The following is a 26,577-nucleotide window of genomic DNA, read 5'->3' on the forward strand; positions in this document are numbered from 1 at the left end:
GCTGAGCCAGAGTACTTTGGCACCACGAAGAGCCTGCAAAAGTTGTAAAATATTGAGTGGGCTATTCAGGAAGTGGGCGGTCAGTGTTCCTGCTTTTAAAACAAAGTACACGGACAGACCACTCTCCTAGTGGCCGCCGGCTATACTGGCAGCTTCCTTCGGGGTCCTCGGCGGGACTCCCCTCGCAGCCTGGAAACTGCTCCTCCGAGAGAGACAGGCACGGGCTTCCTTCCCGTGTGGAGGGCCGGCCAGCCAGCCGAGGCGGGCCAGCAGGAGGGCATCAGGCGCTGAGGAGGGGGACCGTAACCGGCCAAGTGAGGGTGTCCTGGAGGCAGTCGTTTAATTCTTCAGTGAGTCAGTGGAAAAAGCCTGGACCCTGAAGCCATTTTTCACATCTGGCCACAGTCTAATACTTGTACTGTGGCCTGTCCTCACATCTTAATGGCTTTTTAAAAAGAACAATATTTTAAAATGTGGTTGTCGTAGAACAGAAATGGAGCCACCAACCTCCTGCGGGTGGTGAGATTCTCCACAGAACCTCATAGGGTTCTGTAAAACAGCTGAGGGTAGGCAGGGAAAGTGACATAATAGGTAACTGGCAAGATTTCCAGAAATCCTCGTTTGCCTTATGCTTTCGTGGGGTTTTATAGTTTTTAAAGATGTTTTGAAAGGACCTTGCGTGGTCTCGTTGATTCTGTGAGGGGGCAGGGTGTGCTAAGCTGACCAGATCCCTCACAGAACCAAGCGGATTATCACTGACATGGACACAGACCCAGCTGACACAGGCGCAGGGGGAGGAAGCTCCCATCGCTGCCAGTGTGGACCAGGGACAGGGGAAGAACTGAGTCCTGGTGGGAGGGGGTCCGACTGGGGCCCCGGAGCTGGGGACACAGAGGGGGGTGGTGATGATGAGAGAGAGACCAGCTCGGGGGCGCCATGTTGCCGCCTGTGGGCTCCAGGGTCCAGTCTGGCGCGTTCCTGGGGGGCTGCTCGTTGGGGTGCAGTCATGTCACAAGTTCCACTTGTGCAGAAACATTCAGTGTTCACTCGCAGCTTTTCTCCAGGTCTCTGCTCTCATGCATCTGCTGCTGTTTTCTATTTTTAAAAAATGATTTGGTGGCAACTGGGGACTTAAAAGATGTGAGGGTAAGTGAAGACCTGGCCCCAGACTTAACTGGGCCATCCAGCCATCGCTTCATCCCTTTGCTTTCGGGACCCTCCCCTCGGCCCCCCCCCCAGAAAGACTGAGTGGGAATCTCTGGGCATATCAGACTTGTGTCCTGCTCAGGGCGTTTTAGGGTGTGTCCAGGTGGGACCCGAGAGTGGACTGTTTTGCCGCGTGGTTGGGCTTCGGAAATGATGGTCCGAGAGTGTCCTGTGATTCCGGTTTGACCCTGGAAAGTAGAAAGCGGCGTTCTAGCCGCCCTGGGATCTGGAGCCCTCGGGCTCCGGCGCTGCAGCTGGTCCCTTCACCAGCGGGTGTGGTACTCAGTCCAGCTCAGCTTTTGCAGAAATACTTGTTTAGTTTTTGAGTATTTTACTCTGCTCAGCACTACAGGAGACGTTTGTCACGGTGATGATGAAACAGCTAGCGCTAAAACCTAAGCGGTGTGCCGTCTACCTGGCCCGCTTCCGTCCTCCGCTCCGCCGGGACCTCTCGGGACGACACGTTCTACACCTCCTGCCTCATGAGTCCTTGCGAGCCCTCCGCGCCCCACCCCCGACCCCGTCCTTCTCTCCGTGGCCTCGTCTGTGCGGTCGTGGGGTCGCCTCCTTAAAGCTGGCTCCCACCCCACGGTCCAGGCCGCTCCAAAGCCGCCGTCCATGTGACAGGAAGCCCTGGCGTCAGAGGGCACCCGGGGCCGGGGGCTGGCGAGAGCTCCTCCCCTGGGCTTGTGGTCAGCCTGCCGGGCAGCTGTCCTCAGATCCCTCGACGTCTGCTGACCCGTGTGTTTGGGCCTAGGCCAGCTTCCGGTTCCTGCCTCTCGGGGTCCCGGGTCCACTGGGGTGCTGGGGAGGGAGGCCCTGCGGCCCTGTGATGAGGGCAACTGGCCATCCAGGCGTGTCTGGCCGAGGGGGCCTGCAGGAGGCCAGCCCTGGGCGCCAGTGCCTCTGGAGGTCTGGGCGAGTGACCACCCGTCTTTGGGTTCATATTCCCATACTCGGAGAAGGTCTTGGTGCTCCCTGGGGACTAGCCCCCCAAGGCACAGCGTCTCCCCTTACCAGCCTCCACTGGAGCTCCTGGAAGCCGGCTGACGGGAGGATCCAACTTCCCACCGCTTCCCTGTGTGCCCAGGTGAGGCCTCTGGCCTACAGGTGGCCGGAGGGAGGGAGCGTTCCTGGGCCGGGAGGTGGGCAGGCCGTCAGCTGCACGTCCCCTCCCCTGTCTTCCTGGGGTTCAGGGAGTTCCCTCTCTCCCGCCGCCACCCGTCCTGGGGGGACGCGTTCGGCCTCCAGGCAGGGCTGGCCTCTCCTCCCCTGGGTGAGGCTTCACAAGGTCAGCAAAGCAGCCTCTGGCTGTCGGTCTCTGCAGGACACCGTGCAGGCCGTGACAACAGGCCTTAAGCTGAAGCCCGTGGCTTACCTGAGGCAGATTTCTGCCCTTAGACCCCTGTTGGGATGAAGTCAAAGTCTTTATTCTCAAAACAGCCCAGAGGGACATTTTTCAAGTATCTGAATGTTGGTAATTTATTTTTCCAAAATGGTGGTGACCACTCTGCGGCGTCCCGAGCCCACGGCTTTAAGAACACCCAGCGTGCTGTGCGCAGAGGGGAGACCTCGTTGACCCGAGGAAGCTTCCAGAGGCCACCTGGGATGCTGTGTGTGACGTCAGCCATCAGGGAGTGGTCCTGGGGCTGTGCTCAGTTTGGACACAACTTTACACTTGAAAACATGCCTTTGGAAGCTGCATCTGGAAAAACTTCCTTGGAAACTGCAGCAGGGCAGCTAGAAGCCCCCCCCCCCCCACTGTGTTATTAGTGAGTCAAGGAAGTCGTTGTAAAAAGAAAGCACATGGGGCCCTGTGACTCTGAATCTGGGGGTAGCTCTGGCTTTGTCCAGGGTGTGGACACCACATCCTGGACGCGGTCCCCTCCCCTCTGCGTCCCCGGCCGCCTCCTCAGTGCTATGACTCAGCTTCCCTGCCTGGTGACGCCCGGCAGCTGTCATCGGCTTCCCTTCCGATGGCCTAAGTGCAGGAGATGAGTCTCGGTCACAAGCCCGAGTTCTGGGAATCTTGTGAACAGACCCGCTGTCTGTCCCCAGCACACCCTGGGCGGCTGGCGGTCATGCCCACCAGGCCCGGGCCTGGCGGCCCCTGGAGCTAAGGACAGAACCTGCCCTGCCTGAGGACGCGTGGCCTGGAAGCGGGGGAGGGCTCCTTGCCTGGGGGAAGGCGGGCATTTTATTAGAAGAGGTGGCAGGGGGGCAGGCTGGACAGGTGCCACGGTCAGGTGTCAACAGAACAGCGACAGCATCCCAGTCTCCGGAGCTGGGCCCGTCATCTGTTTGACAAATGGGTGAGCGCTGGAAGGTCTGTGCGCCTGTGCTGGTTCCCGCCGGCTGAGTCGGAGTTTCTGTCTTGTTGGCTGGAGATGCCGACCTCTTTCCTGGGCACTTGCCAACAGGAAGAAACTGGAGTAGGTGCCGTGGTGAGGGAATGGGGGCCTCGGGGTCCTGGCCAAGCTCTGAGGGCAGCGCCCAGGGCTAGAGTTGGGCCCAGCCTCCCGTCTCCCTCCACCGTGTGCACTGGCGGGGCGCTGCCGGCCTTCAGTGCCCGAGACGTCAGGTCTCTCAACTTAGCGTCCGGTTTAACGAGCATTTGAATTGTGACAGTTTCATGTGCTTTTGGGGGTACACGAGAAAATGTGGTTTGTTTACAAATACAGTTTTGGGTGAATTCAATTGAAACGCAGTTAAACATCACTGAATTTGATGCTTAAATAGTCTATTTGGACGTTTCGTGCGTTACTGTATGTCTCTGCTGGCCGGCAGCTCTCTGGGGTCAGCCTTGAACTTGAACTGGCACCTACGTGTCTCATGTAGCACCTGCACAGAACTCAGCCCACGTGTGTCAGTGGGTGAGGGAATGCCCTTTGGTGTTTAAAATAACATCATCGATAACTTAGGATCTTTCTAAATTGGTAAGTCCAGTGGTTCATGTTTTCTTTATCTTGAAGTTAATTTTGAAAAGTAGAAATCCCGCGTGTTCCTCTCCTGGTTCCTTGGTTTCTCTTCAGATGCCACCAGCCCACAGAAAACTTAGGCAAATCCCGGGATCGCTCAGTCCAACGATGACTCATGTGACTGAATCAAAACTGGCAAAAAGTTTAAGTAAGAATGTGTTAGTTGTTTCAGGACTTAATTCTCAGCTCCCCTTTTCTTGGCTCGGGTACAGGGTCAGTTATCCCTGCTGATTTGATCAGTTTCTTTTTTCTGGACACTGTTGCCTTTCTCTCCGAGGGGACGCAGACTGCAGAGAACTTCCCCCGCAGACCCTGGGTGGGCAGTGATCTGACGCTGTGTCCCCAGGGCTCTCCTTGGCCTTGTCTGGTTTGTCAGCCTCCCTTGAAGGGTGGTCTGTTCAGAGCTGGGTGCCCACTGGATGACCAGCTCATTGCGGAGGGATGGTGCCTGCTGGCGTCTGGATGCCCAGCCCCCAGGGGAGCTCGGGAGGGCGGCTGGGTGGGTACAGGCTGCTGTCACCCAGCCCACGGAGCTCAGAGGCCCACGGGCAGCCCGCAGGCTCGTCCCCTTCTTTTCTGTGGTCAGGTCCGCGGTGGAAGCTTAACCAGTGACGATTCCCTTCTCCGACCTCTGGATGAATTTTCCCTGAGGAAAATCAAAAGCCTCGTGGGGATTCCGCTGACAGGACAGCAGGAGTTCGTGTTCGCGGTGCGCGCTCGGGGGACTGTGCTGTGTCCGGTCTGTGCAGCCGTCGCCACAATCAGGAGTGTCCTCAACCGCGGGGTCCGCGCCCCTGGCAGCCCTTCGTCCCGAGTTCTGCCTCACTGGGCATGACTGCATCTGTGCTCACCAGGGGCTCTGGGCTTTGTTCTCCTGTCCTGGAATGTCTTTGTCTGCTTTGCGTATCAGGGCAGACCTTGCCTCCCAGAGCGGGTGTGAGGGGACAGCAGGGGGCACGCGGCTTAGTGCCGCTTAGAGGTCTGCTCCAGCTTCCCAGGGAAGCCCCCGGGCTGGGCTGGGCTTCCTGCGAGGGTTTTAAACTGTGATCTCAAACTCTTCAGTAAGCACAGGGCTGTTGGGGACAGTTTCTTCCTGAGTGAGCCCTGGGAGCTGGGAGCTCGGCCACGTCGCACGATCCTGGGACAGCCGTCCATCGTGAAGTTCGCCGTTACCCTCCGAACGTCTGAAGATGTGTAGGGACGTCCATTCTCTGGTTCCTGATGTCGGAAACGCGTGTCTGCTCTCCCGTTTTTTCCTGATCAGTCGCCTAGACGTTTTTCCGTTGTATTGACCTTTGCAGAAACCCAGCTTTCGGATGCATTGATCTTTCTCTTTGGTTTTTCCTTTCTCTGTTTTGCTGATCTCTGCTCTGATCTTTATTGCCCTCACACGCACGGCTGCGCTGAGCGCTTGACGCTCCAGGCTCCCTGGTGTCCTGTCTCTGTCCCTGGAGCTCCAGCTGTCCTGTCTGCGTCCTATGGGTTCTCGCCGTCCCTTGGGCAGCAACCTGGGGCGGTTCTGTGCTCACCTTCTTCGTTTTCACTCCCTCGGGGATCCTGTCCATTGCTGACCCGTGCGCGGTATCTTGAAAACAGTTGTTTCATGTATTTTGTCAGCTTTTGGTTGTTTCAGACAGGGGAGGAGGTCTGGCCCCTGTTATCCCATCTCTTCTTGTAATTTTGTAAAACCTTCATTAAATTCTTCTGCAACTTTATAACAGTGTGGCTTATAAAGAAAGTAACAAATAGAATAATGCTTTCACATGCCCCAAACGAAAAATTGTCCAACCCGCTGTTCTCCGTTTGCCTTTGGAAGGCTGTGGTATCGGGCGGGGAGTTCAACTGCAGCTGCATAGTAAACGGTCGCAGGGTCTCGGCGGCTTAAAACAGTGTGAGTGCCCGCTTCCCTCACACAGAATCCAGGCCAGATGTCCTTGCTGGGCAGCTGTCACTGGAGGCTCTGCTCTCAGCCCGGGGCCTGCAGACCCCGGCCAGCAGGGCAGTGGCCTGGGTGCTAGGCTGATCTGTGCGGGACGTGCCATGCCCTTCACCCACCTGTGGCTGCGGCTGCTTCTGACGTCAAAGGCAGAGCTGGGTAGTTGTGACATGACAGTACCTTTCCTGTCTGGCCCTTTAAGGTAACGGCACTCTACCAGTGACCTGGGGACCCAGGCTCTGTCCACCCTGTAGCTCTGCTGTCCTGGTCCCTGGCCCTCCAGGCTGTCAGGGAAGTGGAGGGGGGAGTGAGCGAGAGGAGGGTCCAGGGCTTCGACGGCCCCGAGGGGACACGTCACTTGTGCGCACATTGCCTGGGGGGCACCGGTCCCCTGTCCCCACCTGGTGCCTGGCGGGCTCTGGCACATTGTTTAGGGCCTTCCCGGGAAGGAAAACTGCATTGGGAGTGTCGGACGTGCTGGACGGGCGGTGTGTGGCTGCCGTGCTGCCTTCACTGTGTCCTCTCCAGGCGCTGCTGTTGCATGTGGGCACCTCTGGTCCCTCACGTGCAGAACAGAGAGGGCTGCGAGGTGTTGGCCCTGCTTGCCGTGTCCTGTGCCACGTGGTGGCTCCCTGCTCCAGCCCCCCGTTAGTTTAGGTCCCACTGTGGGCTGTAACGGGCCATCATGGGTAAATAGAGGTTAGAAACTAGAATCTCCTTCTTCTAACAAGAATTTTGTTCATTCCTCCTCAACAGAGAGCTGCCCCGTGTAATTATCATGGCAGGTGTTGAACCGCCTGTGGCGGTAACCCGTAGATCACAGTCGGGTTTCTTAGAAGCCAAGCGCTTGACTCCAGATTTTCTGCCAGGACGAGGCATATTTGGGTTTACGCTGGGTTTTTGGAAATTTGCAGGCTGCCGAGAAGGCCCTGCAGGGGTGGTCATCGTGGGTGGAGTTTAGCTGGAGGTACAGCCTTTCCGCCCTGGCGGGGGGGGGGGGTTGGGGGGGCAGTATCTCCCCAGCAGCTGCAAGCAGGAGGTTGTGGAGCCTGCCCCTCACCCACTCCAGTGCCCTGTCCTGTTTACTCTTCTTTTACAACATATTTTTAAATATTTTTATGCAAGCTGTACCTGTTCATGGTAGAAAAATGTGAAAATCCAAATAAAAACACCATAATAAATGACTCACATTTCTGTCATTAGAGGAAACTGTTAACCTGCCGGGCTTTCCCTCAGATACACAAACAGTCATGTGCGCGCACGTGGACACGGAATCACTAGGGTGTCTGCATGACTGTCCACGTCTGCCGCTCCATCTGTCCGTCAGCCATCTACGTCTGCTGTGTTCTGTGGATCATCTGAAGGACGCGGGGTGCACGGCCCCAAGGGCGCCTCTCACACCTGACCGTGGAGACATGGCACGCGCACCTGTGCGCCCTCCCTCGGTAGCCGCACTTCGATGGTGGTCCCGGGTTTTCTCTCCGGAGGCTTTGATGCCAGCACGTCCTGAGGACTGTGCCAGCTCCTGTGTGGGCCCCTCCCCAGGCTGCAGCGCAGCCTGGCTTATGTTGGGTCCCGGCCACCCCGTCTGTGGCCGGTTTCCTGTGTGGTCTCTGCCCTGTGGTTGGATGTCTCTGCTGGGCCCCGAGATCTGAGGTGGGAGGGGCTGGGAGAGCCCCAGCTCAGCACCATCTCTGTCAGCGGAGGCGAAGTTTAAGGTTGATTCTCGTTATTTGCAGGGCTGTGTTCTACATAGTCTCTGCGAATTCTGAGTTAGTGACCCGGGACCCTTGCTTCCAAGAGACGCAGGGTCAGCGCCCAGCCCGGCGCAGGTCACGGCGCTGTTGTCATCCATCGATTGAGGCACAGCCCGGCCTTGTGAGCTTCTGTTTACAGATGCCTTACTTGACGTCTGTTGTTGGTTCACCAGCGTGGAGCTCAGGGCAGCAGAGACCCGTGCCCGGAGGAAGCCGATCCCACACACGCGTGTTTTCCCCGTGACCGGACAGCCCGTCGGCACCGCACTCGGGGGCGATTTTGAACAGCAGAGTCACCAACAAAAGGCACAAAAATGCGAGCAACATGGCACCAAATAGACCCTGAAAAGGACACTGGACACATCATCGCCATCCCTGTGCCCATCCTCGATGGTGACAGAGACACCACGAGGATCACTTTGGGAAAATTCTCAAATCTGGAATCCGTGAGCGACGGGGCGGGACGGCGTCCTCCCGTCTTCCAGGTGGAGACGCTGTGACCTCAGGGCACGGGGACTCGGGAGGGGCCTCGTTGCGCTGCCTGCCCCGCAAAGTCTCCCCTCGCTCACCCCAGACCTTCCTCGGAGTGGGGTCTCAGGGTTTACGTGGTTGGTTAGGAGCAGGGCAGTTCCCCCCAGAGTAGCAGGACACTTCTGACCTTTAGCAGTCTCTGTCTAATCTTCTCTCTGGGGAGAAAGTATCTTGCCTTTGAGGTTCTGTCAAGTTCAAAGTCGTTAATTATTATTTGCGACATGCCAGGAGGAGCCTGCGTGGAGACATCGCAGGCCAGGTGCCGGGCGTGGAAATGGACAAGGCTGCCTTCGGTTTGGCCAAGCTGTGGTCTCCCGGGCAGGGAGACGGAGCCAGTAAGAGCCACGGTGTTAGTGACGGAGGCTGACCTTGTGGGAGATGCCCGTCCCACTGAGGGGGAAGGAGAGCTCGTCCAGCCAGGCTGCAGCTCAGGGTGTGGTCGGCCCCGGCCGGGGCGTTGGTTCCCAGTTTTCCCGATGTACACCCCTGGGCAGGGTTCTCGCCCCTTGAAGCCTCGGTTTCCCACCTGCAGGGGCGTCCTGGGCATGAGGAAGGGGATGCGTGTGTAACTCCTGACACAGCCTGCCTGGTCGATGCTCTGCTGGGGAAGCTATTGTTATCATCACATCTGGGTTTATTGACCCTGCGGACGTGAACCGGAGGAGTCCAGAGGAGGGAAGACAGGCAGCGGGAGAGAGCTAGGACACCAGGGCTCCTTTAATTGAAGCAGGTACTTGCGATGCAAACAGGAAATACCACCAGGCTCGTTTTCAGTGCTTATTAGATAGGCGCGCCCTCTCCCAGGCCAAACCCAAGTGTTTAAGAAGCATCTAAACTCCCCTTGTGATGCTGCACCCAGAAGGTGCCTTTCATGGGACCCAGGAAACGCTCCGTAATCGAGTTCCTGCCTTTCCCAACTTTTCTAAAATGCCGTTCCTGCCAGATCTAATGTTAATTATTTGCTAAGAATTAAGGATGTGAATGGAAATTCAGAGTTACTCTAAATAAATGAAAGGCTAGGATTGGTAAAGATGGGAAGATGTTGCCCCTGCAACGTTTGGATTGATATGTTCCCTTCTGTGGGGAAAAGTGAGGCCGACACAGCCCTCAGGCGGGAGATTTCTTTACTCAGAAAGAAATGAGATTGCAGACAAGTGCGAGAGGGGGAGCCATTCACCCGAGGAATGCGGGCTCATCTGTGGCGCTGGTTAAATTTATGCTTCTTTTCCTGGTCACGGCTTCCTTTAGGGGAAGAGCCTAGATTAGGCTTGTCACTTCCTGGAGTGAAACAATATTTCTAAAAATCCATAACCAGCTAAGCGGCACTTCAACTTTTAAAAATAGCAATTAAAGTGGGTGCAGTTAGTCATCGTTGTTACTTATTCAGACATGTAGGATGTTGGTATTGGCGCGGCAGTGGGTGGCCAGATGTTGCTCCTGAGCATTTGTTTCCTTGTGCGTGTTGTTTTGATGTGTAATTTTCTTAGGTCAATGCCTGTGTCACGCCTTCCATCCACTCACCCACGCATCTCTCCGCCCATCCATCCATCCATCTGCCCTTCCATCTGCCCGTCCATCTGTCCGTCCGTCCGTCCATCCATCCATCTGCCATTCCATCTGTCCATCCATTCATCCAGTCATGCGTCTATCCTTCCATAACCACCTACGGCTTCATCCATCCATCCATCCATCCATCTGCCCGTCTGTTTGTCCCTCCCCGCCCCCCTTTCTGGTGTCCTTGGTAAGTGTCAGGCACTGGTGCTGAGATGTGTGGACCCCACTGCCATGAGGCAGAGTCTGTGGTGTAGGCTGTGCGCCTCTATCCTGATGCAGACCTGTCCCCAATCCGTCCCACCCCCGTGGTTCAGGGGTGGGGTTGGAAGCCCAGCAAGGGGAGAGGGTGGTTATAGAAAGGAGGTCGCCTGGGAAGAACTTTCTTAGACCCAAGCCTCTTTCCTCCTAAACTCAGAACGCACTGGCTTAAAATCCAACTTCCTCGTCATTTTCCCTAGTCTTAGAGAAGCCTTCTTCCCATTTTTCTGTGGTTTCTCAGAGTTCCGTGTCTAGCAGCCTTGCTCAGCTGGGTTGTGAGAGAAGGAAGTCCAACAGAAAATGATCAGAGTGATTATTTTCTCAGTTCTTGCAAGGATCCTGCTGGACTAGTACCTGGGTGCTGGAGATAACCCAGTGCATTACATACGGTGGGCGCTGCATTAAGGCTTCTCGATTTCTCACTGGAGAAGGACTGTGAGACCATAAGAAGTCTGGACATCAGGGCACAGGGAGAGGACTGCGCCAGCATCCCTGCCAAGGAGAGGCCGGTGAGGCGGGTCAGGCTGGCAACGTGGGATCCCCTTAATGAAAGCGAAGGGGAAATTTCAGGAGGGACCACCTCGGCTAAGGTCTACCTTTACTCCCTTCACAAGGCTCCATTTCGTGTCCCCTCCCCTCAGAACCTTTCCTGAGGGCTCGCCTCTGATCCATCCACTTTAAGTTCCTTGGGGTTTATTATTTGCCCCACACTTCTTTCGTCCTGGTTGAGGAAACCACATCACTTACACCCTAGAAATGTGTTCTCATTCAGTAATTAACTTGGCTTGCACATCCCGTCTTCCTAAAAACTCAAGATCTGTGTATGTAGGAAGCCTCCTAGGTTAGATGCTCCCGGAGTGTCTTGGTGGAGGGTAACTATTTGGTATCAGTGTTTGTTGATTCTGTTTTTGATCCATTTCCTCCGTGGTGGTAACTACAACGCAGTCTGATTTGAGGCTGTTAGAAAAGCAACAGGCAAAAATCAATCTGTTTGGTAGAGCCTGAAATCTACTTCCTGGGCTTGGCTTCTGCTGGGTTCTGTGACTGTCCGCTTGCCAGTTGGCTAAGTCTTGGACGAACGCCCAGTGGGATAACATGATTTATCCGTTTATTTTGCTGAACTCAAAGAGTAAGCTCTGTCTGTCTCTGTAAGAACAAACTCAGCCCATTCAATCGTGTAAATTATAATATTTGTTGTAACAAGTAGGGTACATCTCAGCACGCTTGGGTGATGGTTAGTTTTATGTGTCAACTTGGCTGGGACACAGTGCCCAGATATTTGGTCAAACGTTATTCTAGAGGTTTCTGCGGAGGTGTTTTTAGAGGAGATGAACACTTAAGTCAGTAAGTAAGCAGATGGCCCTCCACGGCTTAGGTGGGCCTCACCCCATCAGTGGAAAGACTTAAGAGAAGAAAAGCAGGACACGGCCCTGGGAGCAGACGGCGGCCCTTCCCTGGGGATCCATCCTGCAGGCTCACCTGCAAACTGTGGACCTGCCGGCTTCCACAATAAGTCTTTCCTTAACAGAAAGCAATCTCAGTCTCTCTCTGTACATGCGCACCCACACCCCCCCACACACACACGCACACACGTCCTGTTGGTTCTGTTTCTCCAGGGAACCCTGACTGATGCCGGTCCGTGTCGAGTGTCGCATGACCCTGGTTCTCTCAGCCATAGCTGGTTGGATCCAGGTGGACACCATATCCAAGACAGTCAGTCCACGTGCTGGCCGGTTACTTGTGATCAGGCTTAGTTCAGACAGATGTCTCTCTGGGGAACAGGAACTAGAAAATACTAAGGGAATAAACAGTCAGCAGTGGAGCTGAGGCTGGCAGGCTGTGCTGTGAGGGTCCAGGGCAGCCATAAAAGCCCATTAGAGGCTCAGAGCTCCAACGAAGCAGAGAGGGCAGAGGTGGGGTAGGGGGGTGGCTGGAGCGCGGACACCTGGACACCTGGACGCCTGTGGTGGCGCCTCTGTTCCTGGTCGAGGCTGCAAGTTGTTGAATGAGTTTTTATTGCTTGAGCCCAAAACTTGATTACTTTGTTTAAAATTACGTTTAACAAGGAAAGGGAAAAAAACATCTTTTAGTTATGTGCTATTATATAAGCGTGATCGTTCATTTAAGATTTTTTAACACGGTAAGGAAAAGAAAAATACTTTCTATCCTGCATCCCATAACCCTTGGGGCATAGAAACTTTGTCTCTTCCCAGGGCGTCCATGGACTTACTTCTGTATTACTGATGTCCTGACCCTCCACGAGGAGAACACCTGTGTGCCTGTGTGCACCCTGCCCCTCCCTCCACCTGTCCCATCTGCTTCTCCGTCTGTGAGCTTTCCTCTGTGCCCGGATCACCTTGGTGACCCAGGGGTGGTGTCAGTGGGTCCCTGTGCGCCTCTCCCCGCTCACCCCGAGGTGGCCGTCTTCCAGGCACGTGGTCTCCGTCCTGACTCACTGAGCGTCTGGTTTCCAGGTGAGGCCACAGCACGGCTGTGGGCTGATTGATGTCTGTGCCCGGCAGGCGGCAGGTGGAAGCCGTGGACATGCTGGGCCGCTGGTGTCCGTCCATTTAGTCTGACCAGCCCTGCAGGGCGCGGGGTCGGGGTCCGTGCGCGTGGATGGTGCCTTGAGCGCGTGCGGAGCCAGGGAGAGGCCAGGCCCGTCAGCAGGTGCTTTGGCGTCTCTTCTGGTGGTTCCTGGTCTGCCCGTCCCGCCGGGCGGTTGTTCTAATTCTGATTCTTTCTGCATGAGACTCCGCTGTAAATAGGACTTGCCCATGCCAGCGGTTTCACCATCAGGTAAACGAGGTGAGTCTCCGGAGCTGGCCCGTGGAGTCTTCCCCGTGGTGTACAGCATCCCTTGTTCTTGCTGGCGTGGTTACCAGCCAGGAAAGCCGCTGAGACTGGCTGGATCCACCTGCCGCGGCTGAAAGTGTGCTGATCCGGGGGCGTCGGACCTGGGAACGCGGTGTGGACTCCTCACTGGGTAGAGACCTGCTGGGGGATGGGCAGTGGGAGGGAAGTCTCACACGGCCGGGTTTCTAGACATGGACTTGGGATGGCTTTGGCGCCCCAGAGAAATGCTGTGCTGAAATCACACAAGTCTTTCCAGCCGCGCCTGCATCTTCACCAGGTGGAAACTGGGGCTTGCTGGGCGCTGCTCTGATGTCTTCAGGTCACATTGATGGGGGCTGGTGGGACTGTGCCTGGGGAAGGGGGGGTCTCGGGGACACGCTTTTGGCGCGGAGGATGAGGCCCCCGGCCCCCCTGTAGGCTGCCCAGGTGGGCTGTGTGGTTTCAGGCCAGTTAATTGCCTTCTCTGAACCTCTCCTCTGAGTGTGACATGAAGGCTTACCGCGCACGCCAGCGGGAGGCGGCCCGTCCCTGTCCGGGCTGCCGCGCACTCGGTGCACCTGTGACCTGTGCCCACCACCCCCACCTGCTGCCGCCTCTCTGGTCCTGTCCCCGGCCCGTTTCCTGCTTCGCTGGTCTCAGTTCATGTGGTCCTCACAGGAGAGGCAGGGACATCATCCCCTTATCCCGCAGATGAGCAAACCGAGGAAGGATCAGAGAAGTCAAGGCATTTGTCCAGGATTGCACAGCCAGGGAAGAGCAGAGCAGGGATTTGAATCTGGACCTGCCTGGTGCCCGACTCGGAAACTGATCCACCTACGCAGAGCAGCTCTTGGGGCGCCCTGTCCTGGAGGAGGTGTGTCTGTGGACACACGTGGGCACACATGCACAGATTCCTCCCATGTCCCACGTGAGACCTGGACGGAAGGCTTTCGAGGCCCCTTGGATGGGCGCAAGGCTCGCGGTGGCCGCTCAGGGCGAGACCAGGGCGCAGGCCCGTGTCTTCACCCCTGCAGCCCCTCGGGCTTCCACGGGCTGGAGCGCGAAGCCGGGCCCGGCAGAGACCCCGAGACCCCTTGCGGGGGACAGGGGAGCTGCGGTGTTGCAGAGACCCCGCCCATGCGGAGACGCGCTCACCCGCACCTGCTCCTGTCCTCCGGCAGAAGCGGAGCTCCGTTTCCCACGCCTGGGCCGGGTTCTGCTGGCGTGTGTGCGCACTGCTTCCTGGGCTATTGCTCTCTAGAAGGGCGTCAGGCCACCGTGTTTTCACTGACGCACCGCGCTGGGCAGAACGGATTTCACGCTCGTCCAGGCTGTTGTTTCGGCTCCGCGTTTGCTTGAGAGACAGAGGGGGGCCTTTTCCCCTAATTGCACTGCTATCTTCGGCTTCGCCCCCTGCATGGGGGCGTCCTGGGATGCCGTGAAAGGGCCTTGGGAGAGAGAAGTCTTTGGTACACAGCTATGGCCATTTTTTGGTCTGGAAAGCAAGAAAAACACTGATTTCATTTTTTAAACAGCCATGGGAGAAGTTTGGGCATTTTTCCCAGAGGACACAGCCTGCAGTGCGTGAACCAGTAGATACATTTTGTTCATTTGTGAGGCGGTGCGGGGGCGGTGGGGGGGAGGCTTTACATTTGCACGTGGCCCAGAACGATGCTCCTGACACGGAGGCCCAGGAACAGTCAATCTCCTGGGACGGTGGGCAGACACCTGCCTCACCGCACCCTTGTCCAGACCCGGAGCAGCCAGCGCCTGCTTTTGCTGTCCTGTGAACTCTGCATTTTACATTTTTAAATAGTTGAAAACAGAAGAGTAGTGCTTCCTGATGTCGTAGTTTTTTGAGTTTCAAACCTCAGTGTGTGATCACAGCTGTGCATGATCAGAGCAGGTCCCTTACTGTGGCACCGCCTTCGGCTGTATAGCCGTGACAATGGAGTGGAGGGGTTGCCATGGAGACCGTGTGGGACCGAATCCCACCATCTTTCTGCCCAGCCTTTTAGGGGACAGGGTCACTGCCTGGGCCCACGTGGCTGGTCTCAGAGCACAGCCAGCTGCGCCTTCCTCTGGGACCTTCCCCGGTTCTGGGAGGGGAGGGATGGGATCTGGGCTGGAGTTGGGCCCCTTGAGTGCTCCCTGGGGGCCCGGCGATGGTGACACCAAGGAGGTTCTTAACAAATGACCCAACGGTCCAAGTGCAGTGGCAAGGCGATGAACCGAATGGTCCTCAAATGAGCAGCGTCCCTGCTGACTCCTGGCGGGCTGGAGAGGTTGCAGGGGCAGTGCATCTCTTGAACGCTGTTTGCTGAGGGCTGTCCCCAGAGCCCCCCCCTCCAGCACTGAACTGCCCTCGGTTGTCAGCAGCAGTGATGCAGTGACGCTTTAAGGGTGACGGACATGTTGGCCGTCCCGTGGTCTGTGCGGGCCATCAGGTGGAAACCAGGGTCCTCTCCGAGGTGGGAGCTCACTTCTCACTCCCAGTTACCAAAACACTCTAAGCTCTTCCTCGCTTCTCTTTTTAGCTGTACGAAACCTAAAACCAAAACCGGAGTAAACGCTCTTCCATGTGTGCTTCCTTTGGATGAATCAATACCTTGGTTTATTTCCTAAAGTCCGTTTTCTTTTGAAGTAGTTTTCTGTCCTGGGCTTTGAACCATTCAGTGTTTTAAAAATTCTCTATCAGGAGAAAACAATGGCTTTTTTTTTTTTTGCCTTCCCGTTTTCTCTTTATTCATACACATGACTCAGTGAACCAGACTTTACCGAGTTGATCAGAAGGTTCAGAAGGTGGAAGAGTTGACCTAATTCAGGTCCCACCTTCAGGACGCTGAGCTGGGGCGGTGGGTTGAGGGCCTAGCAGAGTTTGGACGCTGCTGCCCCTCGGAGTGCGTCCCCCGCCCCGTGTGAAGGGCTGCCGACCCCCGAGCCGTGTTTTAGTCCCCCTCCCCAGGAGTGGGAGGCGGCCGCGCAGGAGGACCCGTTGGCCCGGAGACGGCAGCAGCTCAGGGCCCATCCCGGGTCCGTCCGTCAGCAGCACTGAGGGAGCCCCTCCAAGCAGGTTCCGTGCTCTCGAGCCAAGAGATGGGCCCCTGGTTCCATGTGCTTACATCCTGGAAGGGGAGACGACAAAAAGATGAAACACTTAGCGAATTGTGTCGCAAGCACCCACGTCCCTCCTCTGTCCGTGTGGCCTTTTTCTGGGACCTGAGGTTCTGGATGAAGAGCAGACGCAGCAGGAAATTCAGAGCTGTTCCTGGAGAATAAAGGACTCGCCCATCGGGCACCCCCGGCACCCAGGGGCCTGCACATTACCCACCTCCTGGGAGGGCTCTAGAGGGAAGTTCTCTAGAGACCCCGACGCCCGCTCCCCTCGACGGGAGCGCCAGCCCTCGGTGGGGGGGGGGGGGACACGATTCGGCCGGGGCCCCTCTCCCTGTGCCCTGAGGCTCCTGTGTGGGGAGGGCCCGCCTGTTCTCTGGTGCCCTGGACGTCATCCGAAGAAGCCAGGCCCGGAGTGCCGTCTGCACAACTGACCGCACAAGGGCCGCTCTGTCACCGATAAGTACAGGCGTTTCCCTGGCAACCGGGCTCTGCTGCCACGTCGACGACATAACGTTTTCTGTGTTTGCGGAAGAGGCTACAGCACAGCGGGAGGAAAAAGCAGACCCAGCAACCTGGCTTTTTGCCATGGTGGCGGGTCAACCGCTGACCTCTGTGACTCTTCTGAGCTCGCCCCTTCAGGCCGCCTGTGGGTCACCTCGTGCCACGGCAAGAAGGACGAGGGGCAGAACCTGAGCAGCCAGGACTTCCTGGCCCCTGACGGCTCCACTCCTGAAAGTGAAGCGGTTTTTAATAGGTGTGGGGCTGAGGGCTGTGTCCTGGGGCCTCACAGGCAGCCAGGACGCGTGGTCACCCTGGGCCCTCAGGAGGGATGGGGTGTCATATTGTTGCAGTGGACGCTGGACCATCCGGTGTCCGAGAGCACCCTGCACATGCAGAGACGGCGTGTCCAGGCCCTGGGTCCCGCTGGAGCAGGGCTGTCCCCCTGTGATGGGTGCAAGTGCAGGTTCTGTCACTGTCCCTCGTCCAGAATACCTGGCCCCGTGTGGCCTCTCCCCAACCTCTGACCGGGACCCACGTGCTATTCACCATCGGACGCTGCTTTTTCCTTTGCTGACCTACATTTCTGATTTTGGTTTTTTGTTTTGTTTTTTAATTAATTTTTTATATTTATTTGGCTGCATCGGGTCTTAGTTGCGGCGTGCGGGCTTCTCTCTAGCTGTGGCACGTGGGCTCAGTAGTTGTGGCGCACGGGCTCAGTTGCCCTGCGGTACGTGGGATCTTAGTTCCCCGATCATGGATCGAACCCGCGTCCCCTGCGTTGGAAGGCGGATTCTTAACCGCTGGACCACCAGGGAAGCCCCTGTTTTGTTTTTTTTTAAATTTCAGTAATTTGAGTGAAGAAGGAGAGTGTGTGCCTATGACACCTGTAGGTGACACACTCCTGGGAGGATTAGTGAGTCCTTGATACAAATCAGGGTCCAGGGAGGCCTCGGAGGCCGGAAGGATGCACTTGCATGGACAGGATGAAGTTCTGTAACTGCTCGCCCGAATCACACGCTGAAGTCCTGCCAGTGCTCACAGGGAGGGGGCGGCACACACGCAGAGCCAGTCACGAGGCCTGTGCTCGGGAGGTACACCTGCGTGCCCAGTGTTTGTGAGAAGCTTTGCCTGTGTCTTAGCATCGGTAAAGCTTCACTTCTCCCGGGCAGCGTGCCGAGGGCTCTTTGGAGCTCGTGATCGTGTACTTGATCAGGCTGTCTTTACACTGGCGGCTGGGATACTCTGAGCCAGACCTGCAACCCGCCGCCAGCGTCTGCTTCTCCATCTGTCCTGTTTCCTTTCCCCCTCATTCCTTTAGTTATTTCTTCTATTGTTGTATGTGAAAGGAGGAAGAGATGAAAACCAATAAAAAAAAATACATGTATCATAGTGTCTCAACATTCTGTGATTTCTAGCCGTGACCCCTGTTTTTTCAAAGCTACTCAGTAAATACTGAATTGAGTTAAATTATATATATATACACACACATATTTAAATTTATTTATTTATTTAGACTTCGTTGGGTCTTCGTTGCTGCGCGCGGGCTTTCTCTAGTTGAGGCGAGCGGGGGCTACTCTTCGTTGCGGTGCGCGGGCTTCTCACTGCGGTGGCTTCTCTTGTGGCAGAGCACGGGCTTCACTAGTTGCGGCATGCAGACTCAATAGTTGTGGCTCGCGGGCTCTAGAGTGCAGGCTCAGTAGTTGTGGCGCACAGACTTAGTTGCTCCGTGGCACGTGGGATCTTCCCGGACCGGGGCTCGAACCCGTGTCTCCTGCATTGGCAGGTGGATTCTTAACCACTGAGCCACCAGGGAAGCCCTGCGTTAAATTATATTTTAAAAATCAGCAGCATCAGTACTGGATTTGCGGGGGGGACTAAAAGTGAGTCCTGTGGTTGAGTGTCGTGAACGTAGGTGAACCCAACTCTGCAGTGAAGCGGGTGATGCCAGAAACACCTGACCCATCACTTTACCACCTAGAGACACAGCTCCCGTCAAGGGGGTGACGTTCAGGCTCTCTCTCCTTCCTGGGGCCTGGGGGTCAAAGACAAGGGCATTGGTTCCTGAGCCCTCACGTCCCTTGGAGGAGAGAAGCACTGACCTTGGGGAGGCCACCCTTTTAGGGGGAGCGGTGGGCAAGTATTAGGGTGACCGGAGGTGGCATTACCCATCCTTCAAGGCTGCTCCCTGCAGACACTGCTCTGGGGCCTGCCCGGAAAGAGGGGCGTCGGGCCTTGCCTTCCTAGCATAGCTGGCAGGCATAGGCGGGGTGAGGTCCGGTCCCACTGACATCCGCGCCGCTCAGACCTGGCCTGGGAGACCCCGTGCTTGGGCGCCGTGTTTCTGACGGACGCACCCGAGTCAGCCCTTAGGGATGTGGTTGGCGAGGGCTCCGAGTGCTTAGGCAGGTGGAGGTGAGCGCGGGAAGCGTGGTGAGTGTGCCTGCCGCTGGGCCCTCAGGCCTGTCACCGGACCGCCTACTGTCACTTTAATCCTCCAGGCCCCTTCCATCAGCGGTGGCCACGCCTCTCAGCCTGGGGCCTCCCCCGCCGACTGTGTCCCTCCCTGCCGCAGTGCACAGCCTGCCCTTATCCTTCGCCTGCTCGCGGGCTGCACCAGCCCCTGGCTCTGGGGGGCCTGACCGCCTGGTCTGGACGTGCAGTCGCCCTTGGGCTGCTTTGTCCCCGGCCTCCAGCCTCCTGGAGCCCTCACTGCTCAGCCGCATGCTGGGAGCAGAGGATGGAAGGCAGTGCCCGGGCCTGGTTCCCGCAGGTCACCCGCTCCCGCGCGACGCCGGGCTCCCACAGCGCGTGGCGTGTGTGGACCACGTGTTTATGGAAGTGATGGGCACTTAGCAAGCCCAGAGATGTCAGCTGTCACGACGCCTGTTTATCCTTCGGCCCAGCCACGCCTTTCTAGGAATCGATTCCGTGAATACCTCAGCGACAGTGTGAATTGATGGGTCCAGAGAGCCAGTCCCGGGTACTGCCCGTGACGGCTTGGAGCGGCCCTCCCAGGTGGCCCGAGCACAGGCCGCGGTCGCTGCACGGAAGGAGGTGCGGGCGTGTCCACACACGGCTGCAGGAAGCTCCGCAGTTTATCCCGGGAGGAGAAGCGTGTTCACAGTGAGCTGCCTTTTGTGCAAGAAAGGGAGGGAAATAGACACACGTTCTATTTGCTTAGATTTTCCAAAGGAAACAGTGGAAGGGTGAGGTAGAGTAACCCCGAAGAGCGACCGGGGAGGAGGGCAAGCTGTGAGGGGCAGGGATGTGGCCTCCAGACGCGCCTCGATGAACAGTTAATTACTTACTAGTGATAACGCTTTGGAACCGTTTATGTGTTGCAGGAAATGGAAACGAAAGTTCTGTCTGGCTGTGATGCACCGTGTGGGCCACGTGGAGGTGCACGTGGCTGCCCTGAAAGGCCCCTCACCCAGCGCTGGCAGTGGGTTGGGCACACGGTCCACTTAGAGGTCTGCAGGCTGCATCCCTGCTCGGGGGACCTGGGTCCTCCATGCAGGCTGCCCATGGGCCTGAAGCATTAGGAGGGGTGGACGGGGCCCAACGGAAAGTCCGCCACAATCCCTGTCAGGAGTTTTGTTACGGTGATGGGAGCAGTGGGCTGGGCAGTCATGGACGGCGTCCAGTCCAGGAGTGAGGTCAGGTTTGCAGACATGGCCGGGCCTGGCCAAGCGTTGGTGGTAGAGGAGAGAAGGAGGTGGGCTTGATGTTGCACCTTGTCCGGGGAAAGTGGACGGACCTGGCGGTGCGCTAGGATCAGGGCATGAGGGCGGCTTGAAGGACCAGTGTTAAGCTCTTGGGGGACAGAACCAGACGCTGACAGGGCCACCTTGGCCCTCTGAAGTCGAGAAGAAAGCAGGAAGTGCGGGGAGCATTAGGATCCGCAGGGGCGCTGGCCCCATCTGCCCTCCCCTTCCCAGCTCCCCCCCAAGGGGGCCAAGCGCTCTGTTCTGAATATGAACGTAAATTACTCTTTATTAGAAAGCAAGCCTGTCTGTGCAGGGGAGGAGGGGTCCTGGGGGAGCATGCTGGTGGGCAACAGGGTCTCCAAAGAGAGTGAACCCGGGTGAGGGTCAGGTGCTGACCGTTTGCCTGGGTCCCGAGGACTTGACCCAGAGCGAGGTAGCAAATGCCCGAAGGCCGTGCATTGCACTCGCTGCCCGACGCCGACACGGTGGTTTCAGCCACTCAAACAAGCGCTTTCCGAGAAGCCTCCACCGCAAACTCAAACCAGTTCTGTCATCAGTCAGAGCTGTTGAATCGGGTCAACATAATCCGATTCCTGAAAAGATGATGAACACTGAAAGGGCTCAGTAAATATCGTAGGAGAGATGTCCACTCGTGACCTGGACCAGGATACCCGTGGGAGTTTCCTGTGGCCGCCCTATCGAAGCACCACCGACAGGACAGGAGTCTGTTCTCCCAGAGTCCCAGAGGCTGGGCGTCCACGGTCAACTGGCAGGGCGGGTTCCTTCTGTGGCCGCGAGGGGGATCCTGAGCCAGGCCGTGCCTCCACGCCACCCGCCGCCCGGCTCTGGAGGTTTGCCGCCGTCCTTGGCCTTCCCCCATGTGCCCGTCTCCAAATCTCCCCTTTTTACAAGAACACCGGCTGTCTTGGACCAGGGCCACCCCTGTGACCTCACTGGAACTTGGTCACCTCGGGAAGGACTCTATCCCCAAATAAGATCACGTTCTGAGATCCTGGGAGTCCGGCTTCAACTTGTGAATTGGTGGGGACACAGTCAGCCCGTCATGATCCCTGTTGGGCTGTGATGGAAGGGGTTCAGCCTGTGAGGAAGGAATTTTAATTTTTCTAAGACTCTTTCGTCAAGAAAGGGGTCTTTGTGTTTAGTTGTCAGTGACTTTCATACTTGGTCAACTGATAGATTTTACGTCAAGCTGGGGGAGGGTGGGAGCGGGCATCTCAGCAGACCTTCTGTCCCGGCACTCCTGGCCCCGGCCTGAGCCCCGCAGGCCTGCCCCATGTCCGCGCGTCTCCTGCGGCTGGGCCGGCTTCTGCCTCAGGCCCTGGTCTCTCCTGGGCTGCTCAGGCCCTCCCTCCGTCCACTCTTCTACTTCTGCATTTAATTTTACCTACCATGTTAAGATGCACACATGAAAGAGCCTTGTTTTTCCAGCTCACATGCTGAATGAGCTTTGTGGCTCTGAGCGTTCGGGCTAAATGTCCTTACTGGGGGAGCGAGTTCCAGCTCAGAGGTTACCGGAGGGAACCCCAGTGTTTCCACGCCTGCTCCAGGGGTGACTCCCTTCGTGAGGCCCTGCAAAATCCGTCCTGTGTGTTGTCTTAACACTGAGCCCTGAGCTTTCCCGTGGGCTGGCGGAGATGGATGGATGGGTGACCAAGGAACCTGTTATCTCCCCATAATTATTATTTAAACAAACTCTGTGAGGTGAGAGCGTCCACCTGTCATTCAGACAGATATTCATGTCTTTGTTAGCCTTGGCCCAGGGTTGATGCATCCAAGGAATGAACAGGGAGGTTTAATTTCTTAAATGCCTTATTGCTGCTTGGAAACTGAATATTTAAAGATGACACACAGCTAGTGACAATCGCAGATTTCTGTCCGTAAATGCGTTTCTTGTCTCTTCACAGGGATCTTCGCTTTAACAGAATCAGAGAGATCCAGCCGGGGGCCTTCAGGGGGCTGAGAAACTTGAACACATTGTAAGTCCAAACATTGTACTAGGAGCCGGTAGAAAAGAGATATCAAAATTATCACACCAGGGGCTTCCCTGGTGGCGCAGTGGTTGAGAGTCCTCCTGCCGATGCAGGGGACACGGGTTCGTGCTCCGGTCTGGGAAGATCCCACGTGCCGTGGAGCGGCTGGGCCCGTGAGCCATGGCCGCTGAGCCTGCGCGTCCAGAGCCTGTGCTCCGCAACGGGAGAGGCCACAGCAGTGAGAGGCCCGCGTACCGCAAAAAAAAAAAAAAAAAATTATCACACCTTTCCCTGTGGGTACATCCCGAGGCTGGGGTCTCAGAAATCATCACACCTTTCCCCTGGGGGTAGATCCCGAAGGCTGAGGGACGTCGACCCTATTGCCCGCTATGGGTGGGCATGGCTGAGAGGTTTTGCCGTGGAGCCTGACAGAGGAATTTGCTCGTTAAGATGCCAGGACTGGGTCCCAGGCTTGGTGGCCGTCATGACCTTTGTCCCCGTGTGTCTCATCTGACCTCTGTGAACCTGTCCATCGTCTGGGTGTGATCCAGGCCTGTGCTGGTCACGTCTCCCACTGCAGGGTCGAGGGGACGGCCCTCCTCTGAGCTAGTACGGGCCCTGGTGGGGTCGGGGTGCTGTCCAGCTGTGTCCCAGGGTTTAGACCCCAACTCCAGGCTGCCATGGGCTGTGCTGAATGCTGTGGGCGGAGACGGGTTCTGGCCCTTCCGCCCCAGGAGGTGATTGTTCTGTGCAGGCCCTGGGGGCCAGGAACGTTCACCACTGCCGTGTAAGCCTTGTGGGGGGGGCACAGGCGGCTCGGCCCCCAGCTCCCTCCCTGTGAAAAGGAAAGCTCCATGGTGAGACACCCACCTCCGGGACACCCTGCACCTCCGCGAGGGCCTCCCAGCTGGCTGGCGGGGAAATGGAAGAGACGGCAGGATAAAGAGAGACGTCTTTGTGCAGGAGCGAGGGGATTGCTTCTCCGCTGTATGCAGAGCTGCAGCAGTGTGCGCTGATAGGGACCAGCTCCCTGAGGAAACCTGCAGCTGGGAGCATCCAGCACCAGCAGTGCTCTTGCTTGTGTTAATTTGCATTTAGCGAATGTCGGTATTAGGGCTGTGGCTTAATCATAACAATTCAGAAGCGTGTTTTTTTTTTAAATTCTTACTGAGACTTTCTTTCACAGGCTTCTCAACAATAATCAGATCAAGAGTATACCTGATGGGTCATTTGAAGACTTGGAGAATCTAAAATACCTGTAAGTCATGACAAGTTCTTTACACCAGAGTCTGTTACCTGTATTTGGACTGTTTACTCGCTGAGCTAAATATTGTACTGTTCATGAATTATTGTAAATACATTCATGTGAAAAAGAGGTTTTATTTTCGAAAGGTGAGTGAAAATTTGGTTGGGACTTTTAAAATGAGTTGTTATCAGTATAAAGTGCTACCTTACGTGATTTCTAATGTTTATCTGCTAAGCCTTAAGTAAAATTGGTTGAATAAAATTAAAAACTATAGCCTCTGAAAATCACTCTCGGGTAATTATGACGCTTCTGGAGACGGAAGGTGATAAGTTACGTTCAGCCGCCATTGTGAGCAGCTGACATATTTTGTGGGATCTGAGCTTTCAGGGATGGGCGAGATGCGAGATGGGAATGACAGATCCCTCTGGAATGTCACTAATTCCTGCCAATTTTCCCTATCTTCCGCCAAGTGATTTCACCTCTTATTTTTATGTAGTTAAATTTTATTCTACCTTTAAAAATTGATTTGAATTAATGAGTTTATTAGCATTTAAAACATCTGCTTGTTGAAGTCACTTTTGCAGTTAGAAAGTGACCTCGCCTGGTTCAGTACCTTCACAGGCACTTATTTTGAAGTTGGAAACTTTAACAAAACACTGAATACATTGCTGGTTCTAACAGATTAGAAGTAAGTATCATGTGCATTGAGGAAATTACGCTTAATTTTAGGACTGTTCAGCTAGACCCATTTTAATGACGGATTGGTATCAGTGATTTGGGGGGAAACGTGTGGCTTAAGTGAACCTGGATGTCTCCAAGTCCTGTTGAGTTTAGGTGAGACAGTGGTTATGGGCAAGAGATAACATTAACTCTTTACTAAATACATCTTCGTCCACAAAGAACCTGAAAGTGTCGTGTCTACACACTTTCCTCCACCACTCTTGGTGCCGTGTATTGATTTTTCATTAACAATGTTCACACTGAGCTTTGTTGCTCATTTTTAAAATGAGGGAAAGGTCTTTTCATTTATTTACTTACGTTTTGTTTTGGTTTTTGATTTTAAGTGCTGTGTAAGCTCCAGAAGAAAGCCTGGACTTCTTAGAAGCAGAGTCCGTTAACTGAGAGCCAGTATTTGCAGTGCGTGTGTGCGTGTTTAGTCTGTTTCTAAGAAAAGAAATTTTTTACTTTATTTTTTTGGTTTGAATTACTTAAGAGCAACTTATCATTTACCCTAGTAGTTAGGGATACTTCATTTTTCACTTAAGACAGTTTTTAAAAATAATACTTTTAAACCTCGTCTGTTGACGGGCTTCCTGTCAAGGCGTCCACGTGCCAACCCTTCCCCCTCCCACCTGAACTCATCCGAGACACCCACGCGGTAGGTTCCAGGGTCACCGGGATGGGCTGAGCAGTGGGGGGGGGGCGGTGATGGACCGCTGTGAGAACAGACACCAGGACAGGGATGCAGCTGTGGCGGGAAGGTGTCCCGTGACCCAGCCTTCTCCTCCGACTTCCCAGACCACATCGGGAGGGTCCATCCTGACAGGCACTGACTTAGGAGACCGTGCGGTATGCATCTTAAATGTTTAAGAAGGTTTCCACAGTTTATTGATTATTGCAGCCTTGGTATTTATCTAATCAGTGCCAAAGTGTATTTTTGGAGGTTGAGTGTTCCTTACGTGTTGGAGCTCCAGTGACTTCTGGTAAGGAATACACCTTTGCCTTCATTAAGCTTTCCGGATGATGAAAGTTAACCCTTGAGGTAGTTAGAACTCATATTCAAAGGGTCAGCTCTCTGATGAAGTAGAAAATTATGTATGATTTACTGTTAGATCATGATCAATACCGAGTTATTCTTAGGAAAACAGATTACGCTCCAGTGTCCTTACCAGCATGCATTCATACGTCCTAGCTTGGTTCAACTGCATGTACTCTTTGACAGGATTCCTTTACTCTCATCTTCTTGAAGTGCATGCAAGGTGATGTCCGTGTTGATACTTTGTTTTGCTTGTGTGTGTTTAAGAGACAGGCACAGAAACCTTTGTTCAGACTCACCTCCTATAGGGTTAGCAGTAGGAGAAACAACTCACACCTGGACAGGAGTTGCACGTGTGAGGCCCTATTCCAAAGCTCTCTATATATTTGTTGAATTTCAGTGATCCTGTGAGGTACTGCTATTCACTCCATCTTACATACGGAGAAACTGAGGCAGAGAACGTTAATTCTTATTCAAGACACACAGCCAGTAGGTGGCAGTTCAAGGGTTCAGACCCGGCAGCCTGGAGGCGTAATGTCTGTGCCAGGCCTCTTTCAGGCACTGGGCCTCAGTTTCAGGGGGAATTCTGGCTGGTTTGTGTTAAGGCCTGTAGTTCTTGCTGAAGTGGCCTCAGCAGATTTGCGCAGGGAGAGAAGGGAAAACGCTTGGAAGGATTGCAGCGATTAAAGGCAGCACATCAGGTCCTGTTAGACTGGGCCGTGCACCAAATATTATTAAGTAAAACGCATGTCCTGGAAATGAAGTAGGCGACGTTACAAGCATTGAGACAAAGCGGTATCGTTTATTAAGTGGGTAGGTAGGTGAGAGCCCAGCCACCGAGCATCCAGTGTGCAGAGAAGGATCTGCCTGAGTGACACTATAGGAAAGGTGTGGATTTTGATCCGTCCCTCTGCCCACATCAGCGATGGAGAAATGCCCGGGGCAGGTGTCTCCACGTCTGATACATACGGCCGCGGTGGACATGTGTTCTGAAGTCCAGGACAAATGGGTGGACCCCACACACATGGTTTTGTGTTTCTGGTGGAATTGGATACTTTGGTGTGAAAGTCTTCACCCTTGATGGGTTCCTTCAGGAGCTGGCCAGCTTCTTCTGGAAAGGACGGGGCAGTACACGCTTGAGGCTTTGAGGACCATACGTCTGTGTTTCCATGGGGCACAAAGTCAGCCGTAGACCACAGTAACT

The 26,577-nt window shown here is 55.3% G+C and overlaps 1 protein-coding gene across 13 annotated transcripts in view; it reads left to right on the top strand.

Annotated features, from left to right (window-relative positions):
• The window catches only part of PXDN (peroxidasin), a 72,180-nt gene that overhangs the window by 1,610 nt on the left and 43,993 nt on the right, over positions 1-26,577 (top strand). For all 13 annotated transcript variants that reach the window (XR_016387427.1, XM_022561435.3, XM_030760365.2 and 10 more), the window contains exons 2-3: positions 22,306-22,377; positions 23,558-23,629. Coding sequence is in view for 12 of the 13 variants with exons in the window: in XM_022561435.3 (XP_022417143.2) it covers positions 22,306-22,377; positions 23,558-23,629 (144 nt within the window). In the remaining variant the exon portion in view is untranslated. The remainder of the gene's footprint in view (positions 1-22,305; positions 22,378-23,557; positions 23,630-26,577) is intronic.

The sequence above is a fragment of the Delphinapterus leucas genome, chromosome 13 (genome assembly GCF_059928025.1).
Source record: "Delphinapterus leucas isolate spDelLeu-1000000601 "Yukka" chromosome 13, BTC_Dleu_Yukka2, whole genome shotgun sequence".
Lineage (NCBI taxonomy): Eukaryota > Metazoa > Chordata > Mammalia > Artiodactyla > Monodontidae > Delphinapterus > Delphinapterus leucas.